This window comes from Hippocampus bargibanti, linkage group LG05, assembly GCF_051943395.1.
Source record: "Hippocampus bargibanti isolate YZ-2025 linkage group LG05, ASM5194339v1, whole genome shotgun sequence".
Taxonomy (NCBI): Eukaryota; Metazoa; Chordata; class Actinopteri; order Syngnathiformes; family Syngnathidae; genus Hippocampus; species Hippocampus bargibanti.
Window position 1 is genome coordinate 20,495,993 of NC_142738.1, and position 18,705 is coordinate 20,514,697.

An 18,705-nucleotide genomic window follows, 5' to 3' on the forward strand; every position below is an offset into this window, starting at 1 on the left:
AGACTTCCCATGCATATCCATGACATGCTCTGCCCCTCCCTGTCTTTCCCTTTGTCCCAACTCTGTCATCTGAGGGCAAAAGAGGGGGGAGTCATTTGGCACAAATAGAGAGGAGAAAGAATAGAGCTGTCAGTGGTTACCTTGAAAGTCAGGGCAAGAACTGGGGACCATTCATTTGGGGAGTCTATTGTCTTTTCACCCTATTATACTGGATAAACACATCGCTAGCTTTTGGCGATAAAAATAGTCATGGACCAGATTTGTTGGACAGTAGGTACTTTTACAGTATTTTAATGGGTACTATTACTGTGATCCGTGCTATTGTATATTACACATCCGCGTATTCTTTGAGCAAATGAAATATTGTCATTAGCATCAAAACCATCCGATTGTTGTTTACAGAGCTCCAAAATATTGCATATGTAATTTCTAATATAATAACTGGTGTTTTCGATGTATTTTCATGCACCCTGGAGTTGCAGTGGAGTTGAAGTGGATTCATCTGAAAAAAAAAATTAACAATGACAATTGCTTTCCTGAAATTTCCGTGACGAACCAGCTGGAAAAATGGGAAATGCCATACGAGGTGTCATCGCCTTCATTCCATCAGAACGGTGTCAACGATTCCTCGTGGGAGACCTGAAGGAGATGCCACTTGATCGGACGCTGGACCTGAGTAGCCATCAGTTGCGACAGTTGCCTGTTGCTGTTTGTGTGTTTGATGAGCTGGTGAAACTTTACCTGAGTGACAATAACCTCAGCACTTTGCCGGATGAACTCCACCACCTGAGGAAACTTCAACTCTTGGCTCTTGACTTTAACTGCTTCGAAGAGCTGCCCGCAGCTGTCTGCAGACTACCTCAGCTTAACATCCTTTACTTGGGTAACAACAAACTCTTCCACCTCCCCAATGAACTCCAGGAACTCAAGGAACTTAACACCCTGTGGCTGGAGACAAATTGTTTTACAGTCTTCCCAAATGTGGTTTGTGAGCTTTCCAATCTCAAGACACTGCACCTAGGCTATAACCAAATACACTGCTTACCCGATGAACTTACCGGGCTGGAAGAGCTGACAAGTATCTGGCTAGCTGGGAATGAGCTAACGGAGTTCCCTCCAGTGTTGTTGGAAATGCACTTTGTCGCTGTCGTTGATGTGGATCGAAACAAAATCCATCGCTTCCCCAATCTCTCACACTTGCAGGGGCTAAAACTGATCATCTATGACCACAATCCATGTGTTAATGCCCCAATGGTGGCTGAGGGCGTCAGAAGGGTTGGGCGTTGGGCGGACTGCTCAGACGATGAGCAGGAAGATGAAGGTTTAAAAGCCAAGGTCACAGAGATGGACGCAGAGGAGGAGATCGACATTTAAGGTCAAGCGACAAAGTGACATTCAGCTGTGGTGAGGCCTACAAGGGCAGGACATCACTCAAGTGGATCACTTGAAGCACAGGGGTGTGCAATGCCTTCATACCATTGATAGTTGAACCATATATGGGAATGCAATACAATGCAAAAATGTCATACGTTCGTTACAATGGAAAAAAGTGTTCACGAATGATTGATTGTAGCTCATCACAGAACGAGTAACCATATTTAGTAACCAATGTACATACGTTCAAAAGACTGCACCTCAATATTGCCACCAGCGTATCAGTAAAAAAAGGTCATAGAACTGGAAAAGAGAAAATTTAATACATATTAAAGGTAATCTGTATTACACTCTGATGTACCTAGAGTATATATTTATCAGTCATACAAATCATGGACACTTTATCACAATAAATGTCATCCTTGAAATTATATTGGGGGTGTAATTTATCTAATGTATTTATTGAAGACTATGTAATCATATTGTTTTTTTGTTATTTTATATCTATATATATTTACAGTGCTATATCTTTAACAATATTTTTTGTACAGTAGTATTTCCAATGAATGCCTAAGATCAAGTTTAGTGACTCACTGATTATAGTTTGACTGAAGCTTTACAGGTTATCCAGGTGAGCAGAGTGTGTGATAAAAAAGTTTGCTAAATATAACAAAATGATGTGTACACTGTCAACAGTCCTACATTGGTTTAGCACTGGTACAAAAACTTTCACATCTAAGTTATGGTTGCTGAGCAGTGACATTGATGCGAAATGTGGGGAGGTTATAATTCAAATGATGGATGGTGAATTCAGTCAATTAATGCACTCCATATCTGGAACAATGCATAATTCATACGATAGAGTGAGGATGTCGCTTTGAGTGAAGCCCACTAATGAGCTTTATTGTCACCGAATTACTACTCTACTCTAAGTGGTTTGCAATCACATCATCACATGTTCTGTAAAAAAACACATATTCATTCCAGTTATCTGGAATAAGGAAACAAAATGTTCCCGTCATGTATTCAATCATTTGACAACCCCCCCCCCCCCCCCAAAAAAAAAAAAAAAAAAAACCTATCAGGGAATTTGTTCGTCATTTAATTGAATGTACTCCTTTTTATTTTGACATTTTTATTCAATGGTCGTCCAAGAACTATATTTGCATTCAGGTTATAAGAGAGTAGACTAAAGTCTGTCAATATATTCTGGTACCAATACTCAAACTTGCACTTAAGCACATAGCAGGTGACAACTTTACCAAACCCATCAGCTGAGAAACAATAGTTCAAAACGTCTTTTAATGCCAAATACTGATCAGTGACATCAAGAGAAATAACAGCGTAAAACAGCCATCTAAAACATGCATTTCCCCTCTGTGAAACAATAAATACTATTTTCAGCCATTACAGTGTCTGAATGTTTTAAATCTGACACAAGCACGGATGCAAAGAAGCCCAGTTTTGTAATGTATTGGATTCTTTCAGAAAACATTTGTTGTGCAATCGAAGAATGATTTACACAACAGATTCATTAAGCCCCTTAGAAACTACAGTAAAGTCTCGTTATATCGATAGCGGATATATCGATAGTCCCGGTTATATCGATACTATTTCTATGCACGCACAGAGAAAATTACATGCAAACAGGGTCGGATATATCGATATATCGATATATCGATCCCGGTTATGTCGATATTTTTTTCGGACTCCCTTGAATATCGATATAACGAGACTTTACTGTATTTAAAATAATTTTTCTATGGTAATTGCGTGTAAAGATCTTTGTGGAAAAAAAGTAACAATTTGACTTTTTAAGCGCCTGTGTTAGCGTTAAAATGAAAAAGAAAAACGTTCCCAGATACTTCTTGGAGAGCAAAGGTGTCAAAGCCATTTTTTGGGGCGGGCCACACTATAGTTACGGTTTCCTCTCGAGGGCCGTTATGAATTTGGGGAAGCCATTAAAATGTTTCATCCCCTCCACATATTACATACAGAGCACACAACAAATTGATGAATGACTAGTTTTCAAATCTGAAGTTAAGAATAATGACTGTTATTGTGGTTTACATATGACAATTTAAATTTTGGTTCAGACTTTAGCAAGCATGATGGCGCATGACATGCTTGATTTGCTTTCGCGAGCCAAATAAAATGATGTGGCGAGCCTGATCTGGATCCCGGCCTTGACTTTTACACCTTTGACACTAATGTTAAAGAGGGAAGAAAGTTTGTAGAAGTAGATTTTTTTGGTGTGGAAACAATATGTTCTGATCTACATATATTCACCTCCAATAGTGGGCAAATGCCTCTATTAAGATCTGCAACTATTGGTATATTCAGTGGAATGATGACTTCGGTGCTGTATACTGTATGAACTCAAAGTACTGTTAATTTTAAGAAGGCCCTTAGGCTAAAGGCTTTTAGATATACCAGATCTCTGTCGCAGTGTTGTGTCACTCTGGTCTAACGCCGCAGGCAATACAGAGTCAACAGATACATCTTTTTCGGGAATGGGAACACTGGGTTCAGTGGCATTTACTTCCACAATGGATGTTTTTGATGACTGCAGAACCACCCTGTCATCAGCCTGGTCATCTGATGTCTCTTTCAAAGATCCGATCAGTCTTGGCGAATCCAGCTCTTTCTGGGAATTTTCTTTCTCCATGCGCTTCTTCACCTCTTCTCTTCTCTGCTGCATGCGAGTACTGTCCCCCATCATTACTTTAATGCGTACCTGATCTGGGGGCCAGAGCCCACCCCATACAAACTGCAGGTAGCTGAAAACCACAATCATGCCAAGGAAGGTAAAGTTGGTGGCCACCCCGATCACCGCAGAAGTCAGGGGGAAGTTGTACAGAACATAACGAACACCGGTGAAGTATGCATGGATGCGGAGCTGGGATGAGTAGATCTGCACGCGCTTGGATTGGATTTCGATGACTGTACTGACAGTTGGTTGATAACTGTTGGTCTTGTATGCAGAGAAGAGCTCAACTTCTATGAGCTGCTTCTGTTCAGCCATCCCGGTCAAGAGTAGAGGAGAAAAGATAACAGTGCTGAGTGTCTGCAAAAGGGTCGAGCGGTAATGCAGCATTGTTGAACGTCGAACAGATGACACCATCTTCCCATCTTTGGTGTAGCACGACATCCTCACCATAAACATGCCCAGATGTTCATTCACAGGGGACTCTGGCAGCTCCAACTCCAAAGATATTCGATACGGTTGGCCATAAGCCATCACCTGGTCCCTGTCGTTCTTCAAGAGGGAGATGTTGGCCTTTGGGAATGAGCAAAGTTCTGATTCTGACGCATCGCAATCAGAACTGTAGTAGAAATGCACGGGTGCGGAGAAGCTCACAGTGGGCATGTAAGAATAATAGAAACTGCCGTAGAGGAAAATGGACACCCAGAGGAGCAGACCCAGAACACAGAAAAGTACAGCAGCTTGGAATAAAGTCCTACGGGCCTTCAGAATAGTCACGGCTGCCACATCGTTTAGCCAGTGCAGAACCGGTCCAATCGCACCTCCCATCGTGCTTGATCCAGTCCCCGTAGCGCTTCCTCTGGTCCTAGATCGGCCAGCACCTACTCTCTGCGGCTCTGACGGCCACTGCCCTGATGGCGGCTCTTGAAATTCATACATTTATGGGCGGCTCCACTGCGACAACTGTGAAATTGGCAATTCTCACTTGGACATGCCAACACGTTTCCTGCACTCGTTGTGACACCGACTTCCAATGTGCGCGACAAAGCCCGTAGTCCTACAAAAAGCAAGCGATAATGAGATTCCAATGATTAAGCCGAAACATCCGCCGCCTTGCTCGGTAAGCTTGTTATGAAGCAAGATAGTGTGCATCTTCGACGCAGGTACAGTACGGACATTTCCTTGTGGTACACTGGTAAGTGACACGGGGATACGGAAGTGCTTGGAATACCACTTCCTTCCTTTGTACTACTAGCTGCAATTTAGCGACTTCGGAAAATAGAGGCTCGCAATTTAGCACGACAAATCATCTGCGATGAAGAAAAAGGCTCGCGCGACGGCAGGAGCAGTTGGTCGCAGAACAATTCTACAACTGTCTCCTGGGCTCCGTGGTGGGAATGCCGGGGACAGGGAAGAGGGGCTGTCAGGATCTGATGGTACAGTACAGTATTTCTCAACATGCTTGCTAATGCTTGCTAATTACTAGCGGTGGGCCGTGTTGGTCCGAGTCGTAGTTGTATTTATTTTAAACGTTTGTTTTATGTATGTTGTGTTATATAGTCAGTTTGATTTCACGTTACAGGTCCAACTGCCATAATCGCTACTCGGCGCAAAAAAAATACGGCTAAACTGAGTTTTGCAGTGAATTCTCTCGTGAATCGTAATGGACCAAATTTAATTAAAGCTAAAACATGGTGGTGGTTAGCTGAAGTGGGCCACGAGTTCGTTTCTTCTATTTTGACTTTGATTGTATTTTTTCCTGACGTTTGTAGCAGAAGACCAAGAAGGAGAAGGACGATTTGCGGTGAAAGCTACTGGTACGTTGTTTTGTCACTGTGTACTGTAGGCCAGGGTTATCCAATCGTTTTGAAACTCGAGCTTATTCGTGTGTCGTGGTCAATGAAAGGGGCTACCACTTTGAGATGTTTTTCTAAAAACACATTTGCTCAAATTACTTTTGATTTTGATATTGTTATGCAATTTAAGTTAATGTAGGGACACAAATGAAGGTGGAGTAATCGAAATGTGCAGCACTTTGCTTTTTATAACCCCCTCAAATCATTATGTCGATAGCCCCCCCCCCCCCAATTAAAACTTATTCTAAAAATTCTGAAAGGAATTCGTTTTTGTGCACTTTTTGAACATCTTTGTTGTCTGGTTGCGAGGGAATACATTTCATCTTTGTATGTTGGATATTTGACAAGAAAGTTGTACTTCACTTCAGGATGACGTCTTTGATCCTCTGGTGAAAGAACTCTTTGAATCTCTCCTCTTTCATCTGCAACTGCTTCAACTGAAAATTGTATGCAGAAAAAGTGGTGGAAATTGTACGGTTGTTTGTCTTATGTGTTGTGTTATATAGTTTTGTCCTTTTCTGTCAACTGTTCGGTTGATGGTGGCACAGGCACCCACAAAGGTTCATCTCATGGTTCAGAGGGATTTTCTACTTTGCACAGATTTGGTTATGTAAATTGCAATTTTAGACAAATAAATGTTTTCTATTCTATCGTATATTTTCTGAGAGCCCTCATGAGTAAGGTGGATAGACTTTCCCCCTAGCAAAATAACTTGACTGAACATTTTGTCTATATCCACTTGCAGAGGGGTTGTCCTTGCTTGGAGCCTATGAAGATAGTGACGAAGAGGATGCCACAGTCTCTCGATCAACTACAACAGCCCAAAACAATCATTCTGATATTGACAGTACACTGGCAAATTTCATGGCTGTAAGTATAATATTTACTTGTAGTTGGGTTGGTCAATTGAAATTAAGTCTCACATTTATTACATTTATTACAGTAAGTATGATTTTCGATTCAAAGATTGGGAGTTGGGAGCTTTGGATGTTAATGGCAAAAAGATGTAAGACATTAAACGAATTAACAAGGCACCAATGACTGTATGCACCATATATGTAAACATCTACTAAGGTTCGTGTATGTCCGTCAGCCGCACATAAATGAACACATCACATGAAATTGCAATGCTACTCACCTCCCTTGGATGCAAACTTATAAAGGCACAAAATAAATCTTCCCTATACAATAACTCTTAATACCCCACCCCTCTTTCTCGCTCCCTCTCTCAATCTGAAACTGACAGGATGCTCACAGTTTAGTGTAAACTAACACAAAAATGTATATTAATATGCACACAGATGTACACACTTTTTCTCATTTCCCCCTATGCCCCTGGCAATCGACGTGGGTCCAGTCTGCAGACTACTGGTCGACTGCAATCGGCTGGTGGGGCACTCCTGCCTTGTACTGTTAAAGCTGATGTTAAAGGGAACCGGTGCCTAATACTCATAATTTGTCTATCTTGCGCACAAAAACACACTGCACAGAAGTATTGTCAGTGATCTCGCACCGCTGTCAAATTTCGATTTTGAGGTGACTAAAGGAAACCGCAAAAACAAAATGACGTTGATTCATTGTTCAAAAAAATAACATAATAATGCTCAACAGGAAATCGATGCTATCACCACTCAGCCAGGTTCAGATGACGCAGCAGTTCAACCATCCACCCCAGTTGGTAGTGCACCCAAACCAGAGGCCAATAACCAGCAACCAGGTGCCAATGAGCAACAAAGTGACCGGTTGGAGTTCAATACTCAGTATTCATTAGCAGGAGGTAAATATTATGTCTCTTACTGTGCTGTAAACAGATTGAGAGTAAGTATGAGGAAAATGTTTGTTGGGGTAACGATGAAAATAAACTCATTAATGTTAATTTCAGAATAAGTAGTTTCAGAATATGTGCAAGCTACAAGCACCTCACATTTCTGAAAATTGGGGGTTTGAATCCAGGCTGAGGCCTTCCCGTTCGGAGTTTGCATGTTTTCCCCATGCTTGGATGTGTGGGTGGGATATGGCATGAGCTAATATCACAAACATTCTCAAACTTGAAACGTTGTTATGGTTGTTAGGCCACTCACATGAGGTACAGTATTTGCAGTTTTGCACCGAAAAGGAAATCTATGCTAGGATCGATTAGCACACCTACACCAAAATCCCAAACATAAGAATGGCTATCCTGCAACTCTGAAAGTAATGACAGCAATTAGATTGACAGGTAGAATCCTTTTTATTAGCGGTCAAAATTCATTTCCTGTTGCCCAGTGCAGGTAAATGTAGTTGCAGTTATCTTTTATTTTGTAGAGTAGATCACAGATATCTTTGATCGATTGCCGCACTCAAGATATCACAGTCGATTTTAACATTTGCACAAAATTCAAAATATATGCTGATACAATCCAGCCGATCACATATGTGTAATGTCGAATGTACTTGATGCCGGTTCTTAACATCATTTTAAATGTTTCCTTCCAGTGGATGTAGAAATGGGGGACTGGCAGGAGGTCTGGGATGATAACTCTGGCTGCTATTATTACTGGAACACTCAGAACAATGAGGTCTCTTGGGAGTTGCCTCATTATTTAGCAAATCAAGTACAAAGACTGGCTAAGCATACCAACAGGTGAGTGACTTACATTTAAAATACATTTATGGTGTTGTCTGTTACACTTCACTTTAACATTGGCCAATATTACAATTCTGATGGTGTGATAACCACATGGAAAAACCGTAATACTCAAATTATAGCGCTGATGTAGTTTTTTTAAGCATTTGGGTAAATAAAAACTGCTTTTCATTCCATCGTACATATATATTTTGAAAATAGTTGCCTCATTAAGAAATGTATACAGTGGGACCTCGGTTTACAAACCCCGTGGCTTACGAACTTTTCGGTTTACGAACGTTACATTTCTGAAAAATTTACCTTGGCATACAAACTATTTTTCGGGATACACACGGAGCTGCCACAATGAGTGATGTGTCGTTCGTGAATGAACCCATTCTCCAAACAAGGAAATGGCAGCTGACTTTTTTTTGGTCCTCTATCCCCCACCCCCGTTGGTTAAAGCCACGTGATTGGTCTAGAACGCAGCAGTGGGGGATCGGGTTACAGCCAGAGAGAGAGGCAGTTCTCCAAAAAACAAAATGGCGTCTTCGGTTAAAGCCACGTGATTGGTCAAGAACCCAGCAGTGTGTGTGGGGCGGGGGGGGGTTAATATTAAAGAGACAGACAGAGAGAGAAAACACACACGAAAGGGAGAGGACAGAGCTTGAAACAAAAAAAGGGGAAAAACAAGTAAAATGGTAAGAAAATTGATAGAAAACAGTGAATTTTGGACCCATTTCAACTTTGATGATAGTTCAAAAGCAGAGTGTAGAGTGGAAGGTTAAATATCCCATCAATCAGGCTCCACAAATAACCCGCGCGAGTCATCTGTACACTTGATGCAAAAAGCTATTAACATAGCTAAATAGATCACAATTGATGAACTAGAAACAATTATCACAGAGAGAGCACCTACAATGGACCATTCCTCAAGATGGTGAAAGAAGCCTATGTTCCTCATCAATCATTGCCAAGTATGTAGAACACACAAGGAATTTGTTTCCGGTAGAAAACGCTGCACTAGTATCATCATCAAAAAATTGCTAAGTGGGCCATTTGGGCTACTGTTGAAAGAGTTCAAAGAGTTAATGGCTTGGGGGAAGAAGCTGTTTAAATGTCTGCTGGATTTGGTGCGCATGGATCGGTAGCGCCTGCCTGAGGGGAGTAGCTGGAAAAGGTGGTGGGCAGGGTGTGGAGGGTCCAGTAGGAATTTCCGCGCCCTAGTTTGGATTCTTGCAGTGTGCAAGTCCTCGTGAGTGGGTAGGGCGGTGCCAATGATTTTTTTCCGCCGTCCTGTCCGTTGAAGTCGGATTTTGTCCATTTTTGTGGCGGCCCCGAACCAAACGGTGATGGAAGAACACAGGATGGATTTGATGACAGCCGTGTAGAAATGTTGCAGCACCTCCTGTGGCAGGCCATGCTTATTTAGCAGCATCAGGAAGTACATTCTCTCCTGGGCCGTGTTTAATGCTGATGAAACCGGCCACTCACACACATTCCATCAACCCATTAATGACCATCACAAAGGTAAATAAAATGACTTTATTGTACAGTAGTTTATTTCTTTAATCATAATACTATCGCACATTTATTCTACATAAAATGAGGTATATTTTGTGTAGTTTTAAGGCTTAGAAAATTAGAAAGTATAACATTGTTTTATGGGGACCTGGGAACGGATTATTCTAATTTTAATGGTTTCCTATGGGAAATTAATTTTTGGGATACACACGTTTCGCCTTACACACTGTCTGGGAACCAATTAAGTTCGTAAGCCAGGGTCCCACTGTATTATTAAACATCTGTTTTAGTTGTAAAAGTGAGTCCCATTACTAGTGAGCTATTTTTGTATCAGACGTGCAGTATTGCTGTTTTAGGACTGCACATAAATCAACGGAGCAAAAAGGCAGCTGTGTTGATTCTGGTGTCGGCGGTGTCTAAATGTTTTTCATCTCCTACCCTGTTCTGTGTATCACTCACCTCTCCCATCTGTACTCAGTCGAGCAGAAGGGACAAAAAGCAGAAGGCCTTTGATAAACCTCAGGTGGCTCGTTTTGTCAACTCTGACAGCAGACCTTTGTGTTGTGCCTTTCTGAGAAGAAAATGATTCTAATGTATTTTGTTGTTATAAAAAAACATTGACATTTTAAAACCACAGAAAACGAGTAATCCCCAATGCTACTTCAATCATGAATACATGTATAGTGAGATTTCTTAAACTTTCTATTTTTAGTGCCAATGGGACATCAAGTGGTGGTCATTACCCTGGAGAAACTACACCTGCTGCAGCTCCTACATCATCTAAAGAAACTAAAGTCAAGGCAAGTATAAGTGTCCACGTGATTCCATGGAGAAATGTGTTGGTGTTATGAGATCATTGATTGGATTTAATCTCGTAGGAGGTAATGGAGAGTGTGGTGGGCCTCACTAGCAAAGAGGAGGAGCGCTGCGGAGTGGCTGCATCTCTACTTGGTCCCTTGATCCCTACTGAAGTGAAAGATGCTGAAGAGAAATGGCGAAAAAGACTTCTTAAGGGTGTAGCTGAAACTGAGACCAGTGTGGACTCCGAAGGAGAGGTTGTTCGCCCTGTAGGATCCCCCTGTACCACTTCACGCAACTCGGATGTCATCCAAACCATGGAGCAAGATTCTGATGCAAAGAATATGTCAGAGGGGAACTCGGACAGTGAAGCAGGGCCAGAAGAAGACACAATGGAGCTGGAACTGGCTCTGGAGAGGAAGAAGGTAGGTGATGGTGGTTGTGTTTGGCGTGTGCTGCTATTGCACAAATTTGTTAACGCTTTAATCTGGACCTTTGATTATCAGGCTGAGCTCCAGGCTCTAGAGGATGGCGATGGAAGTCTTGGAGGCTCTAGTCCCTGTTCTGAGACGAGTCAAGACGCTTCTGGGTCCCGTAGCACACTCAAGAAAAAGCGATGGAAAACTGTCTTCCCAAGTGCTCCCAGCCCTGATTCCAACAGTCATAATTCAGAGCCTCAGGACAACATGTTAACAGGTAAGCTTTATTAACCTACAGTAGGAAACGCAATAAAAAAAAGGTTGAAATGCAATAAACTAAGTGTCATTTGCTCACAGCTCATACTAACGTTCCGGAGAGTGGTGTAGCAGAAAAAGACGGGGAAACGGATAACTCTGAGCAGAAACCAGAAGCTCCACCAAAAGAAGTCGTTGAAACAGCTGAACTCAGGGTAAATCGGTGGTTTAATAATTCTCTAAAGTAACAAATGGAATGTGCTTAGCTATGATTGTTAACGTTAATGACTTAGTTTCAGATTGGAGAACTGGCTAACACCTTAACGAGCAAGATGGCATTCCTGGGTATACACAAGAAAGCTGTCTCAAATTTTCAGTTGCTTCTGCTGCAAACAGAGGTAACAAAATCATGATTCCGCACCCAGGCAAAATTGTCCCAGTTTTCACTATGAAGTATTTCATTGCATAATATATTTATTCATAGGATAATTCTTTAATGTCCTTTTGCTCATATCCACGTGCATACTGAATATTGCTTGAATATTAAAACTATCATTATAGTCAATGACAGTCTTGTCATTCTGTTGGTTTTATTGTTATGTGCTTTGTTTTATTGTTTTTATTGTAAAGTGTCCTTGGGTGTTTTGAAAGGCACTTGAAATAAAATGTATTATTATTTATTATTATTATTATTCTTGAACTAATTACTTGTCGTTAAAATTTGCTCGTCAGCTTCCTATTAATCCCCTGTTGTCTCGCGTGTCTAGACGCGGATCGCTGACTGGAGGGAGGGTGCTCTGAACGGGGGCTATCTTCGCCGCAAACTACTGGAAGCCGCCGAACACATAAAACATTATGAACTTAACGCCGCCCCTAAAGGCTGGTCCTGCCACTGGGACAGGTACGCACTGCTTACCTTTCACATCTCTACACCCCTTCGCCGCTCCGTCCCCCAAGCACCCCCAAAAGTGCAGTGTGACCACGCGCACCTCAGTCCTGTGGTTGCAGACTTTGTATCATGACATCATGACAAGCTTAACCAGTGTGGATTGCGGCACAAACCACAACCAGACTCTCCAGGTTTCAGTAACACAATGCTAGCATTGTGTCTTACTTGTACTCATGAGGGAGCATCCACTCAGGGCCAGACTGCTGCTGCTGCTGCTGCTTCAATTGTTATGTCTGCCACAGAAAGAAATACATGTCTTGTTGAGAGACTGCAAAGCTCTGTTGTGAGGGCACATTATAAGACTCAATTTCAGTCAGTGGAAAATTCGGGTGGGGAAATAGCGGGGTTGGTTGCCTGGGAGAGCTTTGCACTTTTCAGGACTACAGCCTCCAGAATGCAATGCAGAGTGAGGCCCAGGAAGCCACAAGTGTCGTGCATCCAATTAAAGGTGAAGATGGCGCAATGACGGGAATCCAGCAGGTCAGACCAACTCTATTTCATGTCTTTCTGTTGATTGTTTATCATGACCAAGACAAATCATTGTGTGATGATAAATGATGTAGTGATTTTCTGTTGTTCGATGATGGTGCCTACTTACCGGTAACTTCCTATGTTGTGAGAATGGTTGTCTTAAATGCAACGTTTAGGACAACCATGGTGTTGGCTGCTCAATACAACCATTGGGGCCCTGCGATGATTTGTTTTGCTTTAACTGTTTTTAAGACCAAGGTGGGTTACCTATCCACATTCGTCGATCATCCCTTTTAGGATGGTGAAAGCTACCATCCATAGCAAGCCCCACCATGTCTATCTACTTTTGCCCTTTGTCCCAGGTCATCGCACTGGTCATCTCGTTGCGAGGCCACTTGTTGAGACTGTTGCCTTCTATCTCTGTTGTCCCACTTTTTAGAGATCACAGGCGGTATTTTTATGTCAACGACCTGACGAATGCATCACAGTGGGAGTTCCCGACAGAGGAGGCCAAGGGAGATGACCTGAAAGGAAACCGGGGGAGCCCAACCTCCAGTCAAGGGGATGGCAAAACATCTACATCCAACGGTGGACCCTCAGGTCAGAATAAAGATGTACCTGCTTTTTTGCTGGTTCAAGTAAAATGTCAGTTTCCTCTTTGAATTATGTTTCTTTTTTTTGGAATGCAGAACCGTGTATTAGTGCCTCTGCTGCACCACCACCAGTGCCTCAGTCCTGCACATCAATGTGGTCCCCATCTCAACCACCACTTCCTGACAGCCCACCTCCACCACCTGACCTCCCCCCACTTCCACCTCTCCCCCCGGGCTCACCTCCTGCACCTCCTCCGCCCCCAGACAGTGATAGTGAGATCATGGAGGTGGAGATGGAGATGGATGATGACAATGACATAGAGCCACCGGCCCCTGGAACTGAAGATGATGGCAGTGGGTGGCCTGCTTCGGGCATTGCTGGTGTTGAGGTGTGCTCTTATTTACTTTGAATATTTATTTTGGTGATAATTGTCATGTTTAGCTTTCGATTTATCAGGTGTATACTTTTGTTTCATTATTTTGGTGCAGGTCTTCGACTCATCGGGTCCACTGTGTCAGGGTCAGAAACGGAAGGCTGGTCAGCTGAATAAAGCCATTATTGGAAGTAGTCCCATCTTGTACACACAGCATGTTGCTGCTACAGCAGGTAAAATTCAGCGCCTAATAGTCATATCACAAATCCTATCAGCAACATAACGTTTGTTTGCCCATGTAGCGCCTATCATGACCGCACCAGTCTACTGGGGTGTGTCAGCCGTCACTGCACCTCTCGTTCCTTGTGAACCTCCTCTTCCACCTGTTCCTGCTCAACCCCCCCAACCACCGCTGCCAACTCCCCAGCCAGCCTGTGAATCTTCAGCACCTAAAGTGCCACCTGTGGAAAAGATCAAGAAAACCAAGAAAGATAAGGTTTGTGAAAAAAAATTCAGATTAGGTTTTAGGGGTTTTTACCACTTATTTACGCTGCAACATTTATCGGTATAATTTTTAACCTCGATCATTTATTTTTCTCTCTCACAATAATTAGCAACAGGTAATTGAGCTTTTTTTGCACTTGTGTGGTATGTAAGGGTGTTCAAACAGCAAATCTCACTGCGGTGTAGCGCCAGGGTTGACTCCCATAGAGCCTTCACATGTACAAAGTTAAACTGGTTTAGTCCCTGAAAGCAGCTCAAATCGGAGCAAATTTAACCCTGGTGGTGGTTTAAAAATTTACTCTGCAGTAAATGTGAGTTTGAATGGCAGCATCGATATCAAATGGGATGTTTCGAAGGCTACAGGCGTTAACTCGCTACGTGACATGGGGTCGACTCGCTATGTGTAAGAAGAGTTGCTTATACAGATTTGTGCACGGTTGTACTTCCGCCGTCTTTCACTTCTCTCGCTCATCTTTTTATGATGTCTGATAGACCACAGCATTGATTTGTCTGGAGAAGTATAAACCATGGCTTTTGTATATATCATTAAAAAAAGTGGGGAAAAGGAAGTACACTTTATGCATGTTTTATTTCCAAAATATTATTATCGTATTGCATGGCCGCAGGAACTGCAGTGTGAACGCAAACACACTTCACTTTCATAAGCAGCTTTATATAATAATAATAATAATAATAATAATAATAACAACAATAATAATGATGGGCGGCCCGGTAGTCGAGTGGTTAGCACACCGGCTTCACAGTGCAGAGGTCGCCAGTTCGCGTCCCGGTCCGGCCTCCCTGTGTGGAGTTTGCATGTTCTCCCCGGACCCGCGTGGGTTTTCTCCGGGTCCTCCAGTTTACTCCCACACTCCAAAAACATGCATGGCAGGCAGATTGACCACTCCAAATTGTCCCTAGGTGTGAGTGTGAGAGTGACTGTTGTATGTCTTTGTGTGCCCTGCGATTGGCCTGCAACCAATTCAGGGTGTCTCCCGCCTCGTGCCCGAAGACAGCTGAGATAGGCTCCAGCAACCCCCGCGACCCTAATGAGGAATAAGCGGTACGGAAAATGAGATGAGATGAGAATAATAATGATGATAATAATAATAATTATTATAATACATTTCATTTATAAGTGCCGTTCAAAACTGAAGGTCACTTTACAGTCATAGGATACGTTTTTCTGTGGGTGAGCAGCGGCAGCCACGCGTGCCAGCGTTCACTCAACCCGGAAGTAACTCAAATAGAATAGTAATACAAATATATAGAAAGCTAGCTAGCAAATGTGTCAACGTGGCACAAAATTTACACCGCTGTAAGAGATATTGCGACAAAATACTTGGATGCAGCACCGATGTACACGTGTGAACACCCCTTCTGACTGAAGCTGGCAGCTGTCAAGTGATTCATTCTGTACTTTCCTGCTCTACCCCGCAACCACTAATGTGCCAACAACACATGGAGTAGTCCTAAGCATCAGCCACATGTGGTGCCATTCCCCTATATCCTCACAACATTGGCCAAATACTTGACATTTATGCAATAATGTTTACTTAGCATTTCGGTGTTGAGTGCAACCATGCGGTGGGCTAATACTATTTACTACATTGCACTTCTCACATGACATCTCCTGTTGTCTGTTCGCTCTCCTTCCATCACTGTAGAAGGGAAAGACCAAAATGCCGTCCCTTGTGAAGAAGTGGCAAAGTATCCAGAAAGAGCTAGAGGAGGAAGAGAAGAGCAGCTCCAGTGATGAGGACAGAGAACAGCTCAACAAGAAGAGTATTGAAGACTGGAGACAGCAGCAGCTCATGACGTATATGAGAATACATTTTGCACTTCTCTCCTCTTATTCTTGTCTTTTTTCCCAAATTCAATGAATGTTAATTGTCCCCTTTTCCTCTTTAGTAATTGTCCAGTTTTGTCTTTTTTGTTTCTTTCAGAGGAAAGGCTACAAAGAATGCCAACTTTGAGGCACTCCCTGATAATTGGAGGGATCGACTGAAGAAAAGGAAAATGAACAGCACATAACATGAAAGCTGAACAAATTAAAATAACCCCCCCAAATTATGTACTGTATATATGTCATGTTATTGTTTCTTCGAAGCTTCTTTTTACTCAGTTTCTCAGTCATTTGTGAATATTTTTTATTGTCAAGATATTGACCGAGATCAACCCGAGGGTTTGAATGTCTTTCCTTTTTTTAGGTGAAAGTGTAAATGTGCCACCTCTTCACTTTGTAACGAACTTGTATAGAATGTCTTCAGGTGACCCAGCAATATGTGCGAGAGTCACGTTTTCATTAAACTTTTACACCAATGTCCATATCATGTATATTATGACGAGCTGTGTTGGTGGTCTTTGAATGTGTAAAGTTTTTGTACATTTATTAAATAGTGTTTTCCAGTGTGTATCAGTCTGTACCATTTTCCGCAACGTATGATAGTGACATTGAATTAGATGCGTTTGATCAATCTCACCAGGCGAAATCCTAATTCAGTGCAAGTTCTCTTGGCATCAGTCTGTCTTAACCAAATGCTATTAAGCAATAGATTTCAACTACTGCTTCCGGTGTAGAATACAGAAATTCATTTCTGGAAAAAAGAGGTTGATATTGTGGAGGTGATTTTCCTTTAATAGTTTAAAATGTTGATTGCTAGTCATCGTTAGTCGCAAACCGAATGTAAATCGGGAGTCACCAACGTAGCATCAACTACATCGACGTCCGTAGTGTCTAATATACTCACCAGATAGGACATTTTGAGTTTCCTAGAAAAGTGATGGTCATTACATGTTTACTGTACGTATAAACAGTGACGTGCGGTGAGGTTCATGGCTGGTGAGGCACTGACGTCATCAATGACGTCACCGCTCGTCTCTACTTAGTATTTGAACGGTTAATGTGAAAATTCAGCGATTTTGAAAAAAATCCTAAAACGGCGAAGTTAAATGGACAAGAACTTTAAAGTACAAATCACTAAATACATCTAACTGTTTAATTTATTTTTTCCATTTGATATTTCCATGACAGCTTTCCATGATGACAGGTGAGGCACTGCCTCACCTGCCTCCACTGACTGCACGTCACTGCGTATAAACTACGATTTTCCTCGAAAAGTAATGGCCATTAACTGTTTACTGTACATATGTTTAAATTCAGTTCGTATTTGATAGAACTGATTGTGTGTACTGTTGGCATGTTCTTTGACGGCCAAAATGAGTGCAGCGGGTAAAGGACATGTGAAGTGTCTCGTAGAGTAAGAAAAAAATACCCACCATTTAGACAAAGCTGGATACGCTATTGTTAATTCAACTTATAACGAACAACTATTGTATGAACGGGACCCAAAGGCGTTTGTCGAATTTATGAGTTCCCTAACAAAAAGAGGCCGCAGTATCACATACGTAGTTGTTTGGTTGGTTGCTGAGCAACTTCTTTTTGCTCGATGATTATTCTTTTTCCCCCTCTGAGTCGCTGGAACCGTAAAGCCAGGTACAGTAGATCGTAATGATAAAAAATGTGATCTAATACTATTACTGAATTCGCTGCCGCAACTAATGGGAAGAAAAGCACATTGGTCTCTAAAATATTTAACAGTGGTCAAATCAATGACTGTTCTTCAGCTGTTTCTTTTGTTCACATTTTTGTAACGTATTGATTGTATATCTTTAAATTTGCAGTCAGATCGTCGAAGATGCCTGAAAGGTATCCTACCGTCACTTTACGAGTGAGTTCGTTGTCCATTTTTCTACAATTACTTGCCGCTGTTAATACACTTGCACACTGGTAATGCGAAAGCTGGATGTACTTTAGTGATTTTAGGTTATCTAATTACGTGCAGTTGTGATAAACCATGGATGCTTGGAGTTTGCAGTGGTGTCGTGTTCTACTCGCAGTTACGTATGATGTAGTCGGAAATGTCTTAAATTCAAGCAGCACAGTGAATGACATCACCGAAATCTGATTGGCCGCTGAGGCAGTTGCTTTGAAATATTTATATGTATAAAATCTGAATAGTATGACATAATTGGTGCATCATTCCCTCTGTTTCAATCACGGTGTATATTGTCGGAAAAACTACCGTATTTCCCCCTGTTTTTTAATTTAAAAAATGCTGTTAATGTGACTATTTTGTTAACAGTGTGAACAGTCAATTTTTCTGAATGATTTCTATTAAGAGACATAGGAACAGATGAGAAAGACGACAACAAAGATATTCTGTTACTAGGCTAAAGGCTGAAGAAAGAAATTGCAACATACATTCATCTTTAC

At 41.9% G+C, this 18,705-nt stretch overlaps 3 protein-coding genes across 4 annotated transcripts; 2 read left to right on the forward strand and 1 right to left on the reverse strand.

Annotated features, from left to right (window-relative positions):
• Positions 1–37: 37 nt before the first annotated feature.
• On the forward strand, positions 38–2,389 carry lrrc10 (leucine rich repeat containing 10). The gene is made up of 2 exons (XM_088996474.1): positions 38–270; positions 477–2,389. Exon 2 carries the CDS (start codon positions 568–570, stop codon positions 1,372–1,374), a length of 807 nt encoding a protein of 268 aa, XP_088852600.1. The 5' UTR covers positions 38–270; positions 477–567; the 3' UTR covers positions 1,375–2,389.
• A 268-nt stretch (positions 2,390–2,657) lies between these two features.
• On the reverse strand, positions 2,658–5,266 carry LOC148898185 (seipin-like). Its single transcript, XM_088997234.1, has one exon. The coding sequence runs from the start codon at positions 5,018–5,020 to the stop codon at positions 3,788–3,790; it is 1,233 nt and encodes a 410-aa protein (XP_088853360.1). The 5' UTR covers positions 5,021–5,266; the 3' UTR covers positions 2,658–3,787.
• A 39-nt stretch (positions 5,267–5,305) lies between these two features.
• On the forward strand, positions 5,306–16,843 carry fnbp4 (formin binding protein 4). Of its 2 annotated transcripts, XM_088997231.1 has the most exons (17): positions 5,307–5,517; positions 5,854–5,898; positions 6,683–6,807; positions 7,549–7,714; positions 8,413–8,560; positions 10,779–10,866; positions 10,945–11,289; positions 11,371–11,560; positions 11,641–11,753; positions 11,832–11,936; positions 12,306–12,439; positions 13,398–13,558; positions 13,648–13,940; positions 14,041–14,158; positions 14,228–14,421; positions 16,097–16,248; positions 16,376–16,843. In XM_088997231.1, exons 1-17 carry the CDS (start codon positions 5,397–5,399, stop codon positions 16,461–16,463), a joined length of 2,586 nt encoding a protein of 861 aa, XP_088853357.1. In that variant the 5' UTR covers positions 5,307–5,396; the 3' UTR covers positions 16,464–16,843. The 2 variants fall into 2 exon arrangements, with proteins under 2 accessions (XP_088853359.1, XP_088853357.1); XM_088997233.1 differs by lacking the exon at positions 5,854–5,898 and having other exon boundaries at positions 5,306–5,517.
• Positions 16,844–18,705: the final 1,862 nt, after the last annotated feature.